The 13,824-nt window shown below is 43.4% G+C and overlaps 1 protein-coding gene across 1 annotated transcript; it reads right to left on the bottom strand.

The window, feature by feature from the left end:
- Nucleotides 1-1,598: 1,598 nt before the first annotated feature.
- Nucleotides 1,599-13,483, bottom strand: LOC140104759 (cytochrome P450 4A4-like). The gene is made up of 12 exons (XM_072128430.1): nt 12,992-13,483; nt 11,166-11,310; nt 10,686-10,730; nt 6,021-6,148; nt 5,825-5,949; nt 4,903-5,054; nt 4,539-4,645; nt 4,006-4,196; nt 3,310-3,443; nt 3,146-3,210; nt 2,758-2,840; nt 1,599-1,926 (listed from the first exon to the last, which is right to left on the bottom strand). Exons 1-12 carry the CDS (start codon nt 13,250-13,252, stop codon nt 1,737-1,739), a joined length of 1,626 nt encoding a protein of 541 aa, XP_071984531.1. The 5' UTR covers nt 13,253-13,483; the 3' UTR covers nt 1,599-1,736.
- Between the last annotated feature and the right edge of the window lie 341 nt (nt 13,484-13,824).

The following is a 13,824-nucleotide window of genomic DNA, read 5'->3' as shown; positions in this document are numbered from 1 at the left end:
ATCATCCCCAGTCGAACGGGCAGGTGGAGAGAGTTAACCAGACTTTGGGATGCTATCTACGCCACTTTGTTTCTGCCCGTCAGGACGATTGGTCCCAACTGTTGCCTTGGGCGGAGTTCTCCTATAACTCCTTGGACTCTGCATCAGCGGGCTCTGCTCCATTTTTTATCAACTATGGACTCCATCCTCGCCCGCCTCTACCTCTACCCGTGGCTTCTGATGTTCCTGCTGTTGAGGAGTTGGTACAGGACTTAAAAACCATCTGGGAGCAGACCCGCCTTTCCTTGTTACAGGCTTCAACTCAAACAAAAATTCAAGCCGATAAGAGACACAGGCCTCCCCCCTTCTTCTCTCCTGGTGACAAGGTTTGGCTGTCCTCCAAATACGTCCGGCTTAAAATTCCTGGCTACAAGCTCGGTCCTCGTTTCCTGGGTCCCTTCGAGGTGATGCATCGCATCAATCCAGTCTCATATAAGCTGCGCCTTCCTCCCACCATGCGCATCCCGAACTCCTTCCATGTCTCTCTGCTCAAGCCTGTCATCTTGAACCGCTTTTCCCGACAGCTGTCTCCTCCTGCTCCGGTGGCCGACTCTTCTGACATTTATGAGGTAAAGGAGATCCTTGATGCCAAGACTATAAGGGGTAAGCGGTTCTTCTTGGTTGACTGGAAGGGGTTCGGGCTGGAGGAGAGATCCTGGGAGCCCGAGGACAATATCCTGGACCAGGACCTCCTGCAGAGATTCCTCCAGCCCAGAAAAAGGGGGAGGCCGAAGGGGGGGGGTACTGTCACGGGTGGTCCCGCGATCCCCGCCGCGGATCACGGGCTCACCCGTGCTGTCGGTCCCCCGCCAGCGCGCCGCCAGCGCTACTTACGGGTCCCGGCTCCTGCCCCGCTGGCATCGGCTCCGTCTGAGGCTGCTCCGTCCCCTTCGGCTGTGCGCGCGCGTCCCCGACAGCTAGGGCGCGCGCGGGGCAAGTTCTGCAAATTTAAAGGGCCAGCGCGCCACTAATTGGCGCTGGTCCTTTCCCTTTAAACTATTTAACCCTGCCTCTTCCTGTTACCCTTGCCGGATCTTTGTGCCTTGCGCCCTAGAGAAAGCTGTATTTGATGCCTTGTGCTGTTCTTGAGATTTCCCGTTGTGACCCCGGTTCTGTTTCTGACTACGCTCCTTTGCCGCCTGTCCTGACCTGTTGCTACGACTCTGACTACGAACCTGTGCTGCCCTTCCTGACCTCCTGCCTGACCCCGACTACGAGATTGCCTGCCGATTCTGTACCTCGACCTTGGCTGCCACTGCGGACAAGTCACGCCTGTGGAACGACCTGGTGGTACCACGCCGCAGCAAGTCCAACCCGCTTTGCGGCGGGCTCTGGTGAAAACCGGGTGCCACTTAGACTCCGGTCCCAGGTAGTGGCTTGTGCCATCGTCCGCAGTGGTTCAGAGGATCCACAACCTCTAAGCCTGACAACAATAAGTATCAGGGATCTCATTCACAATTAGGGTGCAGACCTCATGTTATACCCAACTCCCAGGTCTATAAAGTTGTGCAGAAAAAGAGAAGCCGCAATCCTGGAAACTTTATTGATGTTATTCAGTCTTGGTGCAATGTTTCAGATTCTCAAGGAACAAAATTTGAAAAAATTATTTTTTTAAAAATAAATATTTAGATTTTACAAAATATATTACAGAGTTACAAAATATACGGTATATCGGTAGAGTTTAAGCTGCTCCATTTTCAGACTTTCCTCTTCTTGGCGCAGTCTATTCTCTTTAGATGGAGGTGAATCCCATTCATGGAGCGTAGAACTATCTGAAACAGTATCAATGGCTCCTTCCCCGGGACCGTGTGTAACTCGTATCTCTGTAACGTCAGAGCCACCGCAACTTTCATTTCATTCATCGCAAAGTTCTGACCAATGCAGTTCCTGCAAAAAGAGGCAATGACACTGTGAAATATCTCATCTACTCCAAAATGACTAATAGATATCACCAATATTTTATCCTCATGTTCAGCAGAGGAGCCCGTACAATGCACCAACAGTGACACAACTAATCGGAATAGATGTGTTATCATTATGTACATTGTAGTATTCTATATGTGCATGAGCCCCGCCACGGAAAGTTCTACTCTACATGCAGAAGAACATAAGTTCCTGAACTTTTATCCTGCTTTAAAGCAGATCAACTATATTGATGATTTCTAGAAATCATGTTATAGAGCAGGAATTGAAGCTGATTAAACGGTACATATAGAACAGTGTTGAAAATCTGGTAAGCTCCTCCTGCTCTATAACATTCTTCTTGCACATAGTATTCAATGTACATGGTGTCCTAAGTAAATTATTCTGAGCTCCTCGTGCTCTATAACATTCTGCTTGCAGATAGTATCCAATGTACATGGTGTCCTATCTGCAAGCAGAATGTTATAGAGCAGGGGGAGCTCAGCAGAATTTACTTAGTATCTAATGTGCATGGTGTCCTAAATAAATTCTGCTGAGCTCCCCCTGCTCTATAACATTCTGCCTGCAGATAGTATCCAATGTACACAATGTACTAAGTAAATTCTGCTGAGATCCTCCTGTAAGATTCTGCCTGCAGATAGGACACCATGTACAATCTGCTCAGCCCCTCTTGCTCTATAACATGTTGTCTGATGAAGGTGGTGAAGAGCAGCTAGGAGACATTTGTGCCCTTTCCTACCTGGATTCAAATTTAGTATTAACATTAATAGAAGTAATTAATAGACAAGGATTTACCTTCCCCCTGCAGAGAAGGGCAGGAAGGCGTGGGGGTGCCTATTAGATGTATTTTCCGGAGAAAACCTCAGAGGGTCGAAAACCTAAAGAGAAATAAGATAGAATGTTAATATCAGCCTTTATGATGGTAACTACAACATTTCAGCTGCTCATCCTCCTGCAGCCTAGATTTACCCTTTCATAAAATGATACCGTAGTATAATATAATATACATTAATATTCCTGCCATGAAAATAAAATAGAGATTTGGATCACTCATACTTTGTTTTGGGGTATTTTCATACCATCTGGGCCACTGGGGGGCAGTGTAAATTCACCAAATTGTGCATCCCTAGGAATGAGATCCAATTATTATTCTCCAAAACTTTGAGATTTTGAAGTTACTTACTCCTGGATTTTCCCAGATACTGGAGCAGCGGTTTATAGCGTAGATACTAATAAAAACGTCCACCCCTGTATAGAAAGAAGAAAGATTGTCCACATCCTCCAACACATTGGTAAATCCTGATAATAGAAATGATATCTGAACTGATATTCGGTAAAATGACCGACCTTTGGGAAGCCTCCGCCCATCAAAGAACGTGATTGGTTCCTTAAGTTCCCGAGCCACTCCTGGTACAGGCGGGAAGAGGCGCATGCTCTCCTTAATGCACATGGTGGTGTATGGCACCTTTCCCAGGTCCTCCCTGACACATAAAAGCCAAAAACATTGACTATTCCATAAAACCTCCACACTATAAAAACTCTGAGACATCCATCCAGATTATGAAGTTGATCGGTATTTGTAGGATATAATAGACTATCAATGTGTGTCTAGTCTAAAAATATCATGAAGGTTAAGCATGTCATACTGCGGCTTATTTACCAAGGATCACACTTTCCTCAGATTTTCAATATTTTCAGGATTTGGCACCGCTGTGACAGGTATTTAACTGGGGATTGTGTCGCACACGATCAGATTTTGGCACGGCTGCACCGGCTTTCATGCAACAGAAGTGTGGGGACGGGCTGTCCGACCATCCAGACTGAGCGCGGGGTTTAACTTTCAAATTGTGACGCAAGATCAATCACTTACATGCACCAGGAAGAAGAAGGTGAACTCTGGCGGACCTGAGCGGGGAAGCGACACATGCAGGATATCGGGCGCACAATCCTTGTGAATCGCGGCACAGTGCATTCCGGTCGGACAACGCACTTTCGGGGATTGCGACAGGACAGGTAAGTAAATGTGGCCCACTATGTTCTTACCATTCTACTATGTTTCTCCCTTCCAGAACTTCTCTGATCTCCTCCCGGCATTTCTCCTGGTGCTCCGGGTTTTTGGCCAAGCAATAAAATATCCAGGAGATGCCGCTGGCCGTTGTGTCATGTCCCTCAAACATAAAGGTGTCCACCTCAGCCCGGAGGTCTTCATCAGACAGACCCTGACCATTCTCATCCTATGAATGCAAGAACATGGCACGGCTGCTCATTGTCCAACATTATTTTTATTCTAAAATGAAGACCATTTCTTTAGGTATGGACAAAGAGTGATCTAGACAAGACAATGGACTCCCTACTAACCACAATGGTCATGATACAATTGACTTGGGTTAATAAAATATATTTGATTAGGCCATGCTGATCCTGGACTTCACCATTTGCTCCATCGGACCTTGGGCCCATTCAGGCCTTGGATTCCTGGACACTCAACATGTAGCTAGTCTGATGGCTACAAACCTTTTCTTTAAGTTTGCTTTAATATTATGTAAAGAGAAGCTATTAATGCCACCATAACCCACCTTAGCACAGAGGAGGATATCAAGGAAGTCCAGGTGCCTCTTCTTCTGGATCTTCTCCAGCTCCATCTCATCCTGTAGGGATTGTTTCCTCTCTTGAATTACTTTATCTGAGTGATGTAGATATGAATAAAATGACGGTAAAACATCCTAAAAACTATGACTCCGATTTTAATAATCAACGTTATTATAATTTACTCCACAATAGTAATTTTATCATATCAGAAGACATCAGCCTCACCCGTGTGCTCATGCACTTCCTAAAATCTTGTACCTCATAGACTCTGGTCTTTATTCATTGGTAACATCACATAGTGTAGCATTATGTATTATTTGTATCCATAATACCAGAGGACATCAGCCTCACCCGTGTGCTCATGTGCTATCCTCAATGCTCTTCGAAAACGGTATCCATGAGGGCTCAGGTGAAATATCAGATCATTATGGTAGGGGAGACAGCAAAATCTGTAGTCCGCCAGATAGGAGAGATCAAAAACAGCCTTGATGTAAGCACTCTCACTGTGAGGATAGAGAATGAGTATGAGTGTCCACTTAGATAACAGAGTATTCTCTAAAGGTTTGCCCTAATTGGGATAAGGGTTGATTATACCTAAAACGGTCAGTTCATCGGTGACCATAAACTATTCGCCTGTGGTCAATATTTGAAGGAGTTCTTAATTTTTTTGTACGAGAATATGAATAACTAAATTTCTGTTGCCTAATAAATCATATAAACCAGGCAATGCCCCTTGAGATCGAAGTAGCTTTCCACAAATATAAAGGCCACTTCTTAGCTACTCAAAAAGTTAAGGTCTAAAAGGTTTCAAAAGTTAAGTAGCACAGCTACTACTAATATGTCCAAGCTCAGGATAGACCTGGAATTATCTAGACTGGATACAATCTTATCCATACGACTGCTGTAGGCCAAGGGCTAGGAAGCCAATTGGATATATCTTATTATAATCAAAAAATATCAATGAGTATCAGGGATCCAAGCACAATTAGGGTGCAGACCTCGGCTATACCCAACTCCCATGTGTAGAACGTCAAGTAGAAACAGAGAAGTCGCACTCCTGGAAACAACATGGATTTTATTCAGCCATGGTGCAATGTTTCAGATTCTTCAAGGATGAAAATAGCTCCATGGAGGACTGAAACGTTGCACCATTACCATAGAGAATTTAATCACTGAAGTTTCCAGGGGTGTTGCTTCATATTATAGTCATATACATCTTATGCTGCTCAGTCAATACCTGCAGGAGTCATTCCCAGTGGATGTGTCCCCTTACCTGTCCATCTGGCAGTTACTTTGGTAGCTGAAGGCACATTTCATGATGGTGTCCAGGGTCATGAGGCTGACATGATGGAAGAGCTCCACTGGGTTCTCATCTGGGATAAGACGTTCCCATTTGTCCTAAATGTTGAGAAGATCAATAGAAATGACACTCATAAAGGAATACTATGAAATACTATGTATAGAATTACCAGCATGATGGTGACACAGTCGGACATCAGTGTGACATAAGGCTTCAGGACATCGTAATGGAAACCTGGAGTCAGTAGACGGCGGTGACAAAACCACTTCTCTCCTGATAACACCAGGAGCCCCTTCCCTAAATTGTAAAAATTTTATGTGGATTCACACAAGAAAATGGATTAGAGTACCCCAAAGTTCTGTGCTGGGACCACTATTATGTAACTTGTTTAGTGTTATAGAGGTTGGAATAAATGGTGTCTATTTTTGCAGGTGACGTCAAGCTCTGTAGTGTGATACAGTCTATGGAAGATGGGAGTACTAATACAAGCTGTGTAGTGTAATACAGTCTATGATAGGCTGCAGGGTGACTGAGTGTTTGGGCATCCACTTGGCAAATCAGGGTTAATGTAGATAAATGTAAGGTTATGCACTTAAGGACTAATAATCCACATGCAACATATGTCCTTGGGAAAGTAAATCTAGGGAAGTGTCTTGTCGAGACCTGGTTGACTACTAGATCATAGATTAAGTAACAGCATGTAATGTCAATCAGCTGCCTCTAAAGCCAGTAGGATCTTGTCATGTATCAGCAGTGGTCCGGACTCTCGGGATAAGGATGTAATATTACCGCTGTACAAGGCATTGGTTTGGCCTCACCTGGAATATACTGTCCAGTTCTGGGCACCGGTCCATAAAAAGGATGCCCTGGAGCTGGAGAGGGTTCAAAGTAGAGCCACAAAAATGATAAGGAATAAGGAGGGTCTCCGTTATGAGAAGAGATTAAAAGAATATATTTAATCTTGAAAAGAGACGACTAAGAGGGGACATGATTAATTTATATAAATATATGAATGGTCCACACAAGTGGAAAGCTGTTTCAGGTTAAATCAAAAGACAAGGGGGCACTGTCTCCATCTGGAGAAAATGAGATTTAATCACCAGAGTAGACAGGGCTTCTTTACTGTAAGATCTATGAATCTAGGAATAGCTGAGCTCAGGTGCTGGTCACAGTAGGGAGAGCAGAGAGCTTCAAGAAGGGTTACATTTAAATAACTTTGATGATTTGTTTTAATATAGAATTGTTTCCCTTACATCCCTTCCCATTCTTTCCTTTGTTGAGCTTGATAGACGTATATCTCTTTTCGACCATGTTAACTATGTAAGAGTACAAGGACCAGTTATCAATCTTAGAGTTATTCAGTTTGGTAAAAAGATGGGTACAGAGGGAACAATAAATGGACAGTACAGAGATCTTTCTAATGATCTTCTCACACCTAGGCCTGTAACAATGACAATAACCTAGAGGAGAGATGTATGGATGGGATTCTTTACTGTAAGAGCAGTCACACGATGGAACTCGCCCCCCACAGGTTGTTGTGATGGCTGATACAGAGTCCAAGCTAAGGATAGACCTGGAAGACCCTTTTGAAAGAATGAATAACACTTTTTATGCGTACTTGGGATGGGATGTTGATTCAGGAAATTATGGTAGTAATGATAATTATACTATAGACTTTGAGGGTAACAGGTACTTTGAGCATGCTGCATGAAATGAATTGCAGGCAGTCCCCGGGTTACGTACAAGATAGGGTCTGGAGGTTTGTTCTTAAAGGGAACCTGTCACCTGGAGACCCATTTTTAGCACTCCCCCAGTCCCCACAGAGTCCCCCCTACCCTTGGGAAACTGCTTCTCCATGTGACCTTTTCAAATATACGAAAACACCCATCACTCGGGATTGGGTGTAGAGGCGCAGGGGGCGTCGCTAAGCCAAGAGATGGGTGTTTTCATATATTTGAAAAGGTCACATGGAGAAGCAGTTTCCCAAGGGTAGGGGGGAAACTGCTCCTTTACAGCCACTCCCAGGGGACGAGTGCCTAGTCACACACCACATGGTATTGAAAAGTGCTATATGACATATCTTTTTTTCTGTAAAACCTATTTTTTTATACAAAAACACTTTGGCAGTGTATGTACTATGCTCTGTGGGGACTGGGGGAGTGCTAAAAATGGGTCTCCAGGTGACAGGTTCCCTTTAAGAACAAACCTCCAGACCCTATCTTGTACGTAACCCGGGGACTGCCTGCAATTCATTTCATGCAGCATGCTCAAAGTACCTGTTACCCTCAAAGTCTATAGTATAATTATCATTACTACCATTAATGCACATTGCTAGCCTTTCTTTATCATCGGCCATGAACAACAGGTGGAGGAGGGTCCAACTCTAGGAAAACTCTTTAGTCATAGATGGAGATACAAGCGAGTAGCAGACTGTGAAAGTATCTACATGAATCCTGTCAACCTGAATACATCATCACCAATAATCTGCAGATTTGTCTAATGTAAGAAGAGTGTGATGGAATATTAAACAAAAGTGTGTACAACTGGTAAACTGAAGGGCAACTATCGTCTTTTGAAGGGTCCAGGAAGCTTTTAAGACATCCTGGAGTTTTTACAGCTTGAAAAACTCTGAACTGAAGACTGATATTCGCTATGTTCAAAAGACACATAGACACCCCCCACTCCACCTACCCTTCCTCCATTAGGACTTTAGTGACAAACAGCTTTTTAAATATTCGTTAACTCTCCCCTTCATTATAGGGGTTTGTACATGAAAGAAAATTCTCAAATGATAATCTCCTAGCAAGGGTTACAAAATAAAGATAATTTTTAAACCTTTACTTTACAATTTTACTCAGTTTTATTGCTGTTTTAGCCCCTATCACTCAGTGATGGTCATTGTAAGATTCCAGAGTGTGAGCGGGGACTCTCTAAGCAAACGCTTCATGATTTCTCTAGTGCTATGAGATGCTGTGTGCTGACAATGTGCTTAGATCATCAGGCTCCAGGGTTTATCTACACTTTTATTTACCTTCTGAACATTGTACTAGTATCTGACACATAGAAAGAGAGATGAGACAGATCAGAGATGAGAGATGATGAGATCCATGAGATAGATATAACACACAATGACTATTTCAGCTCTGCTAGCTCACCTATTGCACCCACAGTTAGCTCTGCTATATGCTTCCTCCCCCATGCGATAAAGATCTTATCTTGCCTACAGCTTGTAGAGTAAGTCTGTGCACACTGCTTGCCCCGCAGGAAGTGTCCATGTGTGTGTGAACTCGTCTTGTAATACAGTGGGGAGGGGCAGAGATTACACTGCATGGAGCAGACAGGAGAAGCTATTCATGAGAATAATCTGTCCTGCTTAACTATAAAAATCAAAATATTTGCAATTGGATCCTGGGGCAACCGAAATTGTACACACCAGGACTGATAGAGGCAGCCTGGAATTATATGTGAAATGCTGTATATTTGTTTATAACAGTATTAGAGAATGTGTTACAGGCAGTCCCCGGGTTACGTACAAGATAGGGTCTGTAGGTTTGTTCTTAAGTTGAGTTTGTATGTAAGTCGGAACTGTATATTTTATCATTGTAATCCCAGCCATAACTTTTTTGGTCTCTGTGACAATTGGATTTTAAAAATGTTGGGTTGTCATAAGAATCAAGATTAACAATAAAGCTTCATTACAGACGCCTGTGATAACTGTTACATCTGATCATTGTAGCCTAGGACTAGATACAATAAATTACCAATATCCAGAGGTCCGTTTGTAACTAGGGGTCGTATGTAAGTCGAGTGTTCTTAAGTAGGTGACCGCCTATATTTTGTTATCCTGAGTATATATGAGAATCTTGTCCCTTTAACCCTTTGGTTAATCATGAAAGACACTGTTGACTAATTAATCAATGGGAGGTTATGCAATCTGAACCAAACAGAGAACATATATAATAATGTGATATATGGAAAACAAATGTTCACATGCTGGAGGCAACTTTACAATGAAAATATTCCATATTTCGCCAACCTCCAAGGAAATCAGGATTTACTTTAATTTGTAAGTTTCTGTTATTGTTCTCCTTTTTACTGTTCTGTTGTGTGTCATTTAATTTTTTGCTTTTTAACATTTTTTTTAAGCACTGAACTTTTTGTATTTTACTTTAATGTTGTGTAATGTAAAGTGTGGTTAGCTGTGTGACTTCTAGTGTGCTGAGCGTGCATGTCTAACGGGGCAACACGGTGACTGCTTGAGAGACAAGAGCGGATGTAGAGTGTGGGGCCTATTCATCCCAGTATTAATCGAACAGGTGGTGGCAGCATATATTCATAACTGGAGAGTAGGGACTGGTTGGGGTGTGATTTCTGTCCATCTTGTGTCCTGACTGAAAGGTGAGCGCAAGATTGAGTGAACTGAATAACTTGAAAGACATCTACCATCAGGATGAAGGATTGTAAACCAAGCATACTAACATATTGGTGTGTGCCCCCTCTGGCAAGATCTGCTCTTCTTTAAACTTCCTATGGCCATGTTTTTAAGAAAAATGCTTTAAACTAATATGCAAATAGACCAGTGGGGCTCCAGGTTGCATTACCACCTATGGAGCCTGGAGCCCCTCAGGGTGTATTTGTATGATTTTAAAAGCCTTGTTTTGCAAAAACCAGGGAATGAGTAGCTAAAAGAACAACGGATCCTGGCAGAGGGGTCACACACCAGTGTGTCAGTGTGCTTGGTTTACAATCCTTAATCCTGATGGTAAATTTCATTTAACCCCGTACAGTCGGGGCAGTTTGTCACTGTGACAAAAAGTTTAATCAAATTACATACCAATCCATGGAGTAATAAAGTAGTAGCCAAGATTATCCTTTGGATCTGTACAAAGAGAAGATTTTGCATTACAATTACGGTAAGTCCGAACTGTTTGTAAGACAGTTTTAACGTAAAATTCACAATTATGGGGCGCAAATATGCAACTTTTTGTGATGAAAGTAGTAGGAGGGACTTAGCAGAAGGGAGATTATAGTGAGATAGTGGATAGTAAATGTAAGAACGTTTCCATGGACACACATAGCGGTACAATAGCCGTGCACAGGAGTTTCAGGTAGGAATAGAAAACATTTTTTAATCAAAATTATTTTCAAAGTTGCTTTATTTTCTACTAGAGATGTATTGTGTCAGTATGATTGGTGGACGTTGAGGCTTCAGTAAATGTTATTAGATAGATCCCCTTTACAACATTAACAATAGAAATGATAAATAAACAAATGTGTAATAAAATACATTAGATTCCCCCACTTATGTTCTTACCTTGTCTGGACAGGACGGCCTTCGCATATTCCGGATGACATATGATAAGCCATGCAAACAGGTTTCCCAGCCATATGGGAAAGGCGTATGGATATTCCTCAGCATATCCAGCTATAGTGTCCAAGAACTTCCCATTTCCACTGAACTACAGATCAAATAAAATAATACAAGCTACGAATACATCAAGAGTTTGATTCAGGATAAAAGAACATGACTTATCTGCCAGAAACCTCCTTGAAAATATTGTACATTTATCTACAGTAGCATGTTATAGAGCAGGAGGATCTGAGCAGATTGTACATAGTGTCCTATCTGCAGGCAGCATGTTATAGAGCAGGAGGAGCTGAGCAGATTGTACATAGTGTCCCATCCGCAGGCAGCATGTTATAGAGCAGGAGGATCTGAGCAGATTGTACATAGTGTCCTATCTGCAGGCAGCATGTTATAGAGCAGGAGGATCTGAGCAGATTGTACTTAGGGTCCTATCTGCAGGCAGCAGGTTATAGAGCAGGAGGATCTGAGCAGATTGTACTTAGTGTCCTATCTGCAGGCAGCAGGTTATAGAGCAGGAGGATCTGAGCAGATTGTACTTAGTGTCCTATCTGCAGGCAGCAGGTTATAGAGCAGGAGGATCTGAGCAGATTGTACTTAGTGTCCTATCTGCAGGCAGCATGTTATAGAGCAGGAGGATCTGAGCAGATTGTACTGTACATAGTGTCCTATCTACATGGAGCATGTTATAGAGCAGGAGGAGCTGAGCAGATTGTATTTATGGTGTTATCTATAGGGATATTTACTTACCTGTCCGGAGGAGTTCACCGAAAGTGCATTGTCCGTGTATAACGCACTGTGCCCTGATTCACTAAGATTGTGCGCCCGATATCCTGCATGTGTCGCTTCCCCGCTCAGGTCCGCCGGAGTTCACCTTCTTCTTCCTCATGCATGTAAGTGCATTGTCTGGTGACACAATTTGAAAGTTAAATACCGCGCTCAGTCCGAATCAGTCGGATCGTCCGACGGACCCACAGCCCCCGATTTTCGCCACATGAAAGCATCACAGCTGCGCATCAATCCAATCGCGTGCGCCACAATCTCAGCGCACACACCTGTTTTATACATGTCACAGCTGTGCAAAACTCGAAAACATCAGAGAATCCGACGAAAGTGCGTCTGCGTACCCTTAGTAAATAAGCCCCAGTGTGTTTGAAACTCATACACGCATCAGGTTTATCACATCGGTTAGCACTATAGCTTTGCAGCCCTGGGGTCCTGGGTTCTAGTCCCATCCAGGTCAACATATGCAAAGAGTTTGCGTGGGTTTCCTCCGGGTCCTCCAGTTTCCTCCTACACTCCAAAACATTCTAGTAGGTTGATTAGATTGTGAGCCCCATGGGGACAGGGACTGATGTGGCAAGCTCTGTGCCACCCTGCTAAATCTATATAAATAAAGGGATTATTATTAATATTAAATGGGATACCAGACAGATCATGGGGATCCTACTGTTGGCCCCCCTCCCCCTATTCATAAAGACAGTTGAACATTCATTGTCTAAGGGACTAGAGATAGCAGAGTACAGCGCTCAGTTATCTCCGGTGGTAGCATAGAGAATGAATGGAGTGACAGGGCACATGCTTGAGCTGCTACTTCACTCTATCTTTTAGGATATACCTGGACCTACAATAATAAAGGATAGGCTAAAAGTCTATACAAATATAGAGCACCAGTAATGGCAGTGCAATGCTGTTTAAACAGTACAAAAATCTTTAGATTATAGTTATAGTTTACGTAACATAGCGTAGAAACCTATACATTACACATATTTTACCTCGTGGGCATTACCATACAGCCAGTGACGCTTAGGACCTTCAAAGGGCCTCAGGGCTTTATCCAGTTGCCTCCATGTCAGGTAGAGTTTAGAGGCTTTTACAAGCACATAGAGGAGCCCGAGCCAGAGCACCCAGGACCACAGATCAGGGACACCCAGTCCATAGAGTACAGGAGGTGACATGACGGGTGCAACCTGAGCTCTGCTACATGGGGCGGTGAGTAACAGGAGGAAGAGTCTGCACTGATCAGACAGGTTCATAGGACATTGCACAGATGAGGAAGAGGAGGAGAAGGAGGGAAGAGGGCGGAGAGCTGGGACAGGTGCATATGGGAAACATGAGACGTCACCGACATATATCTTTGGAATGATTTGGTGTTTTTTTTGCTAACTTTATTGAGGCAGGTTTTGCAGTATACTCACATGGAGGAGAATGGATATTACAGGAGTTTCAAAGAGTTAGGATAGATTCTGTATATAGATATTGTATTTAGTTAGATAGATAGATAATAATTCCTTTATCTATATAGCGCACACAGATTACGTAGCGCTGCACAGAGCTTGCCAAATCAGTCCCTGTCCCCAATGGGGCTCACAATGTAATCCACCAATCAATGGGGCACATTTACTTACCCGGTTCAATCGCGAACCAGCGGTGCGTTCTCCGACGCTGATTCGGGTCTGCCGGGATTCACTAAGGTCATGCACCAGATATCCAGCAGGTGTCGCTGCTGCGCCAAGGTCCACGGGAGTTCACCTGCTTCTTCCCGGTGCATGTAAGTGCTGATCTTGAGACACAAATTATTTTTTAAATTCCACGTTTTTTCCGAATT

This window comes from Engystomops pustulosus, chromosome 10, assembly GCF_040894005.1.
Source record: "Engystomops pustulosus chromosome 10, aEngPut4.maternal, whole genome shotgun sequence".
NCBI lineage: Eukaryota > Metazoa > Chordata > Amphibia > Anura > Leptodactylidae > Engystomops > Engystomops pustulosus.
Note: the sequence above shows the minus strand (reverse complement) of the source record. Positions and strands in the feature narration are given on the sequence as shown.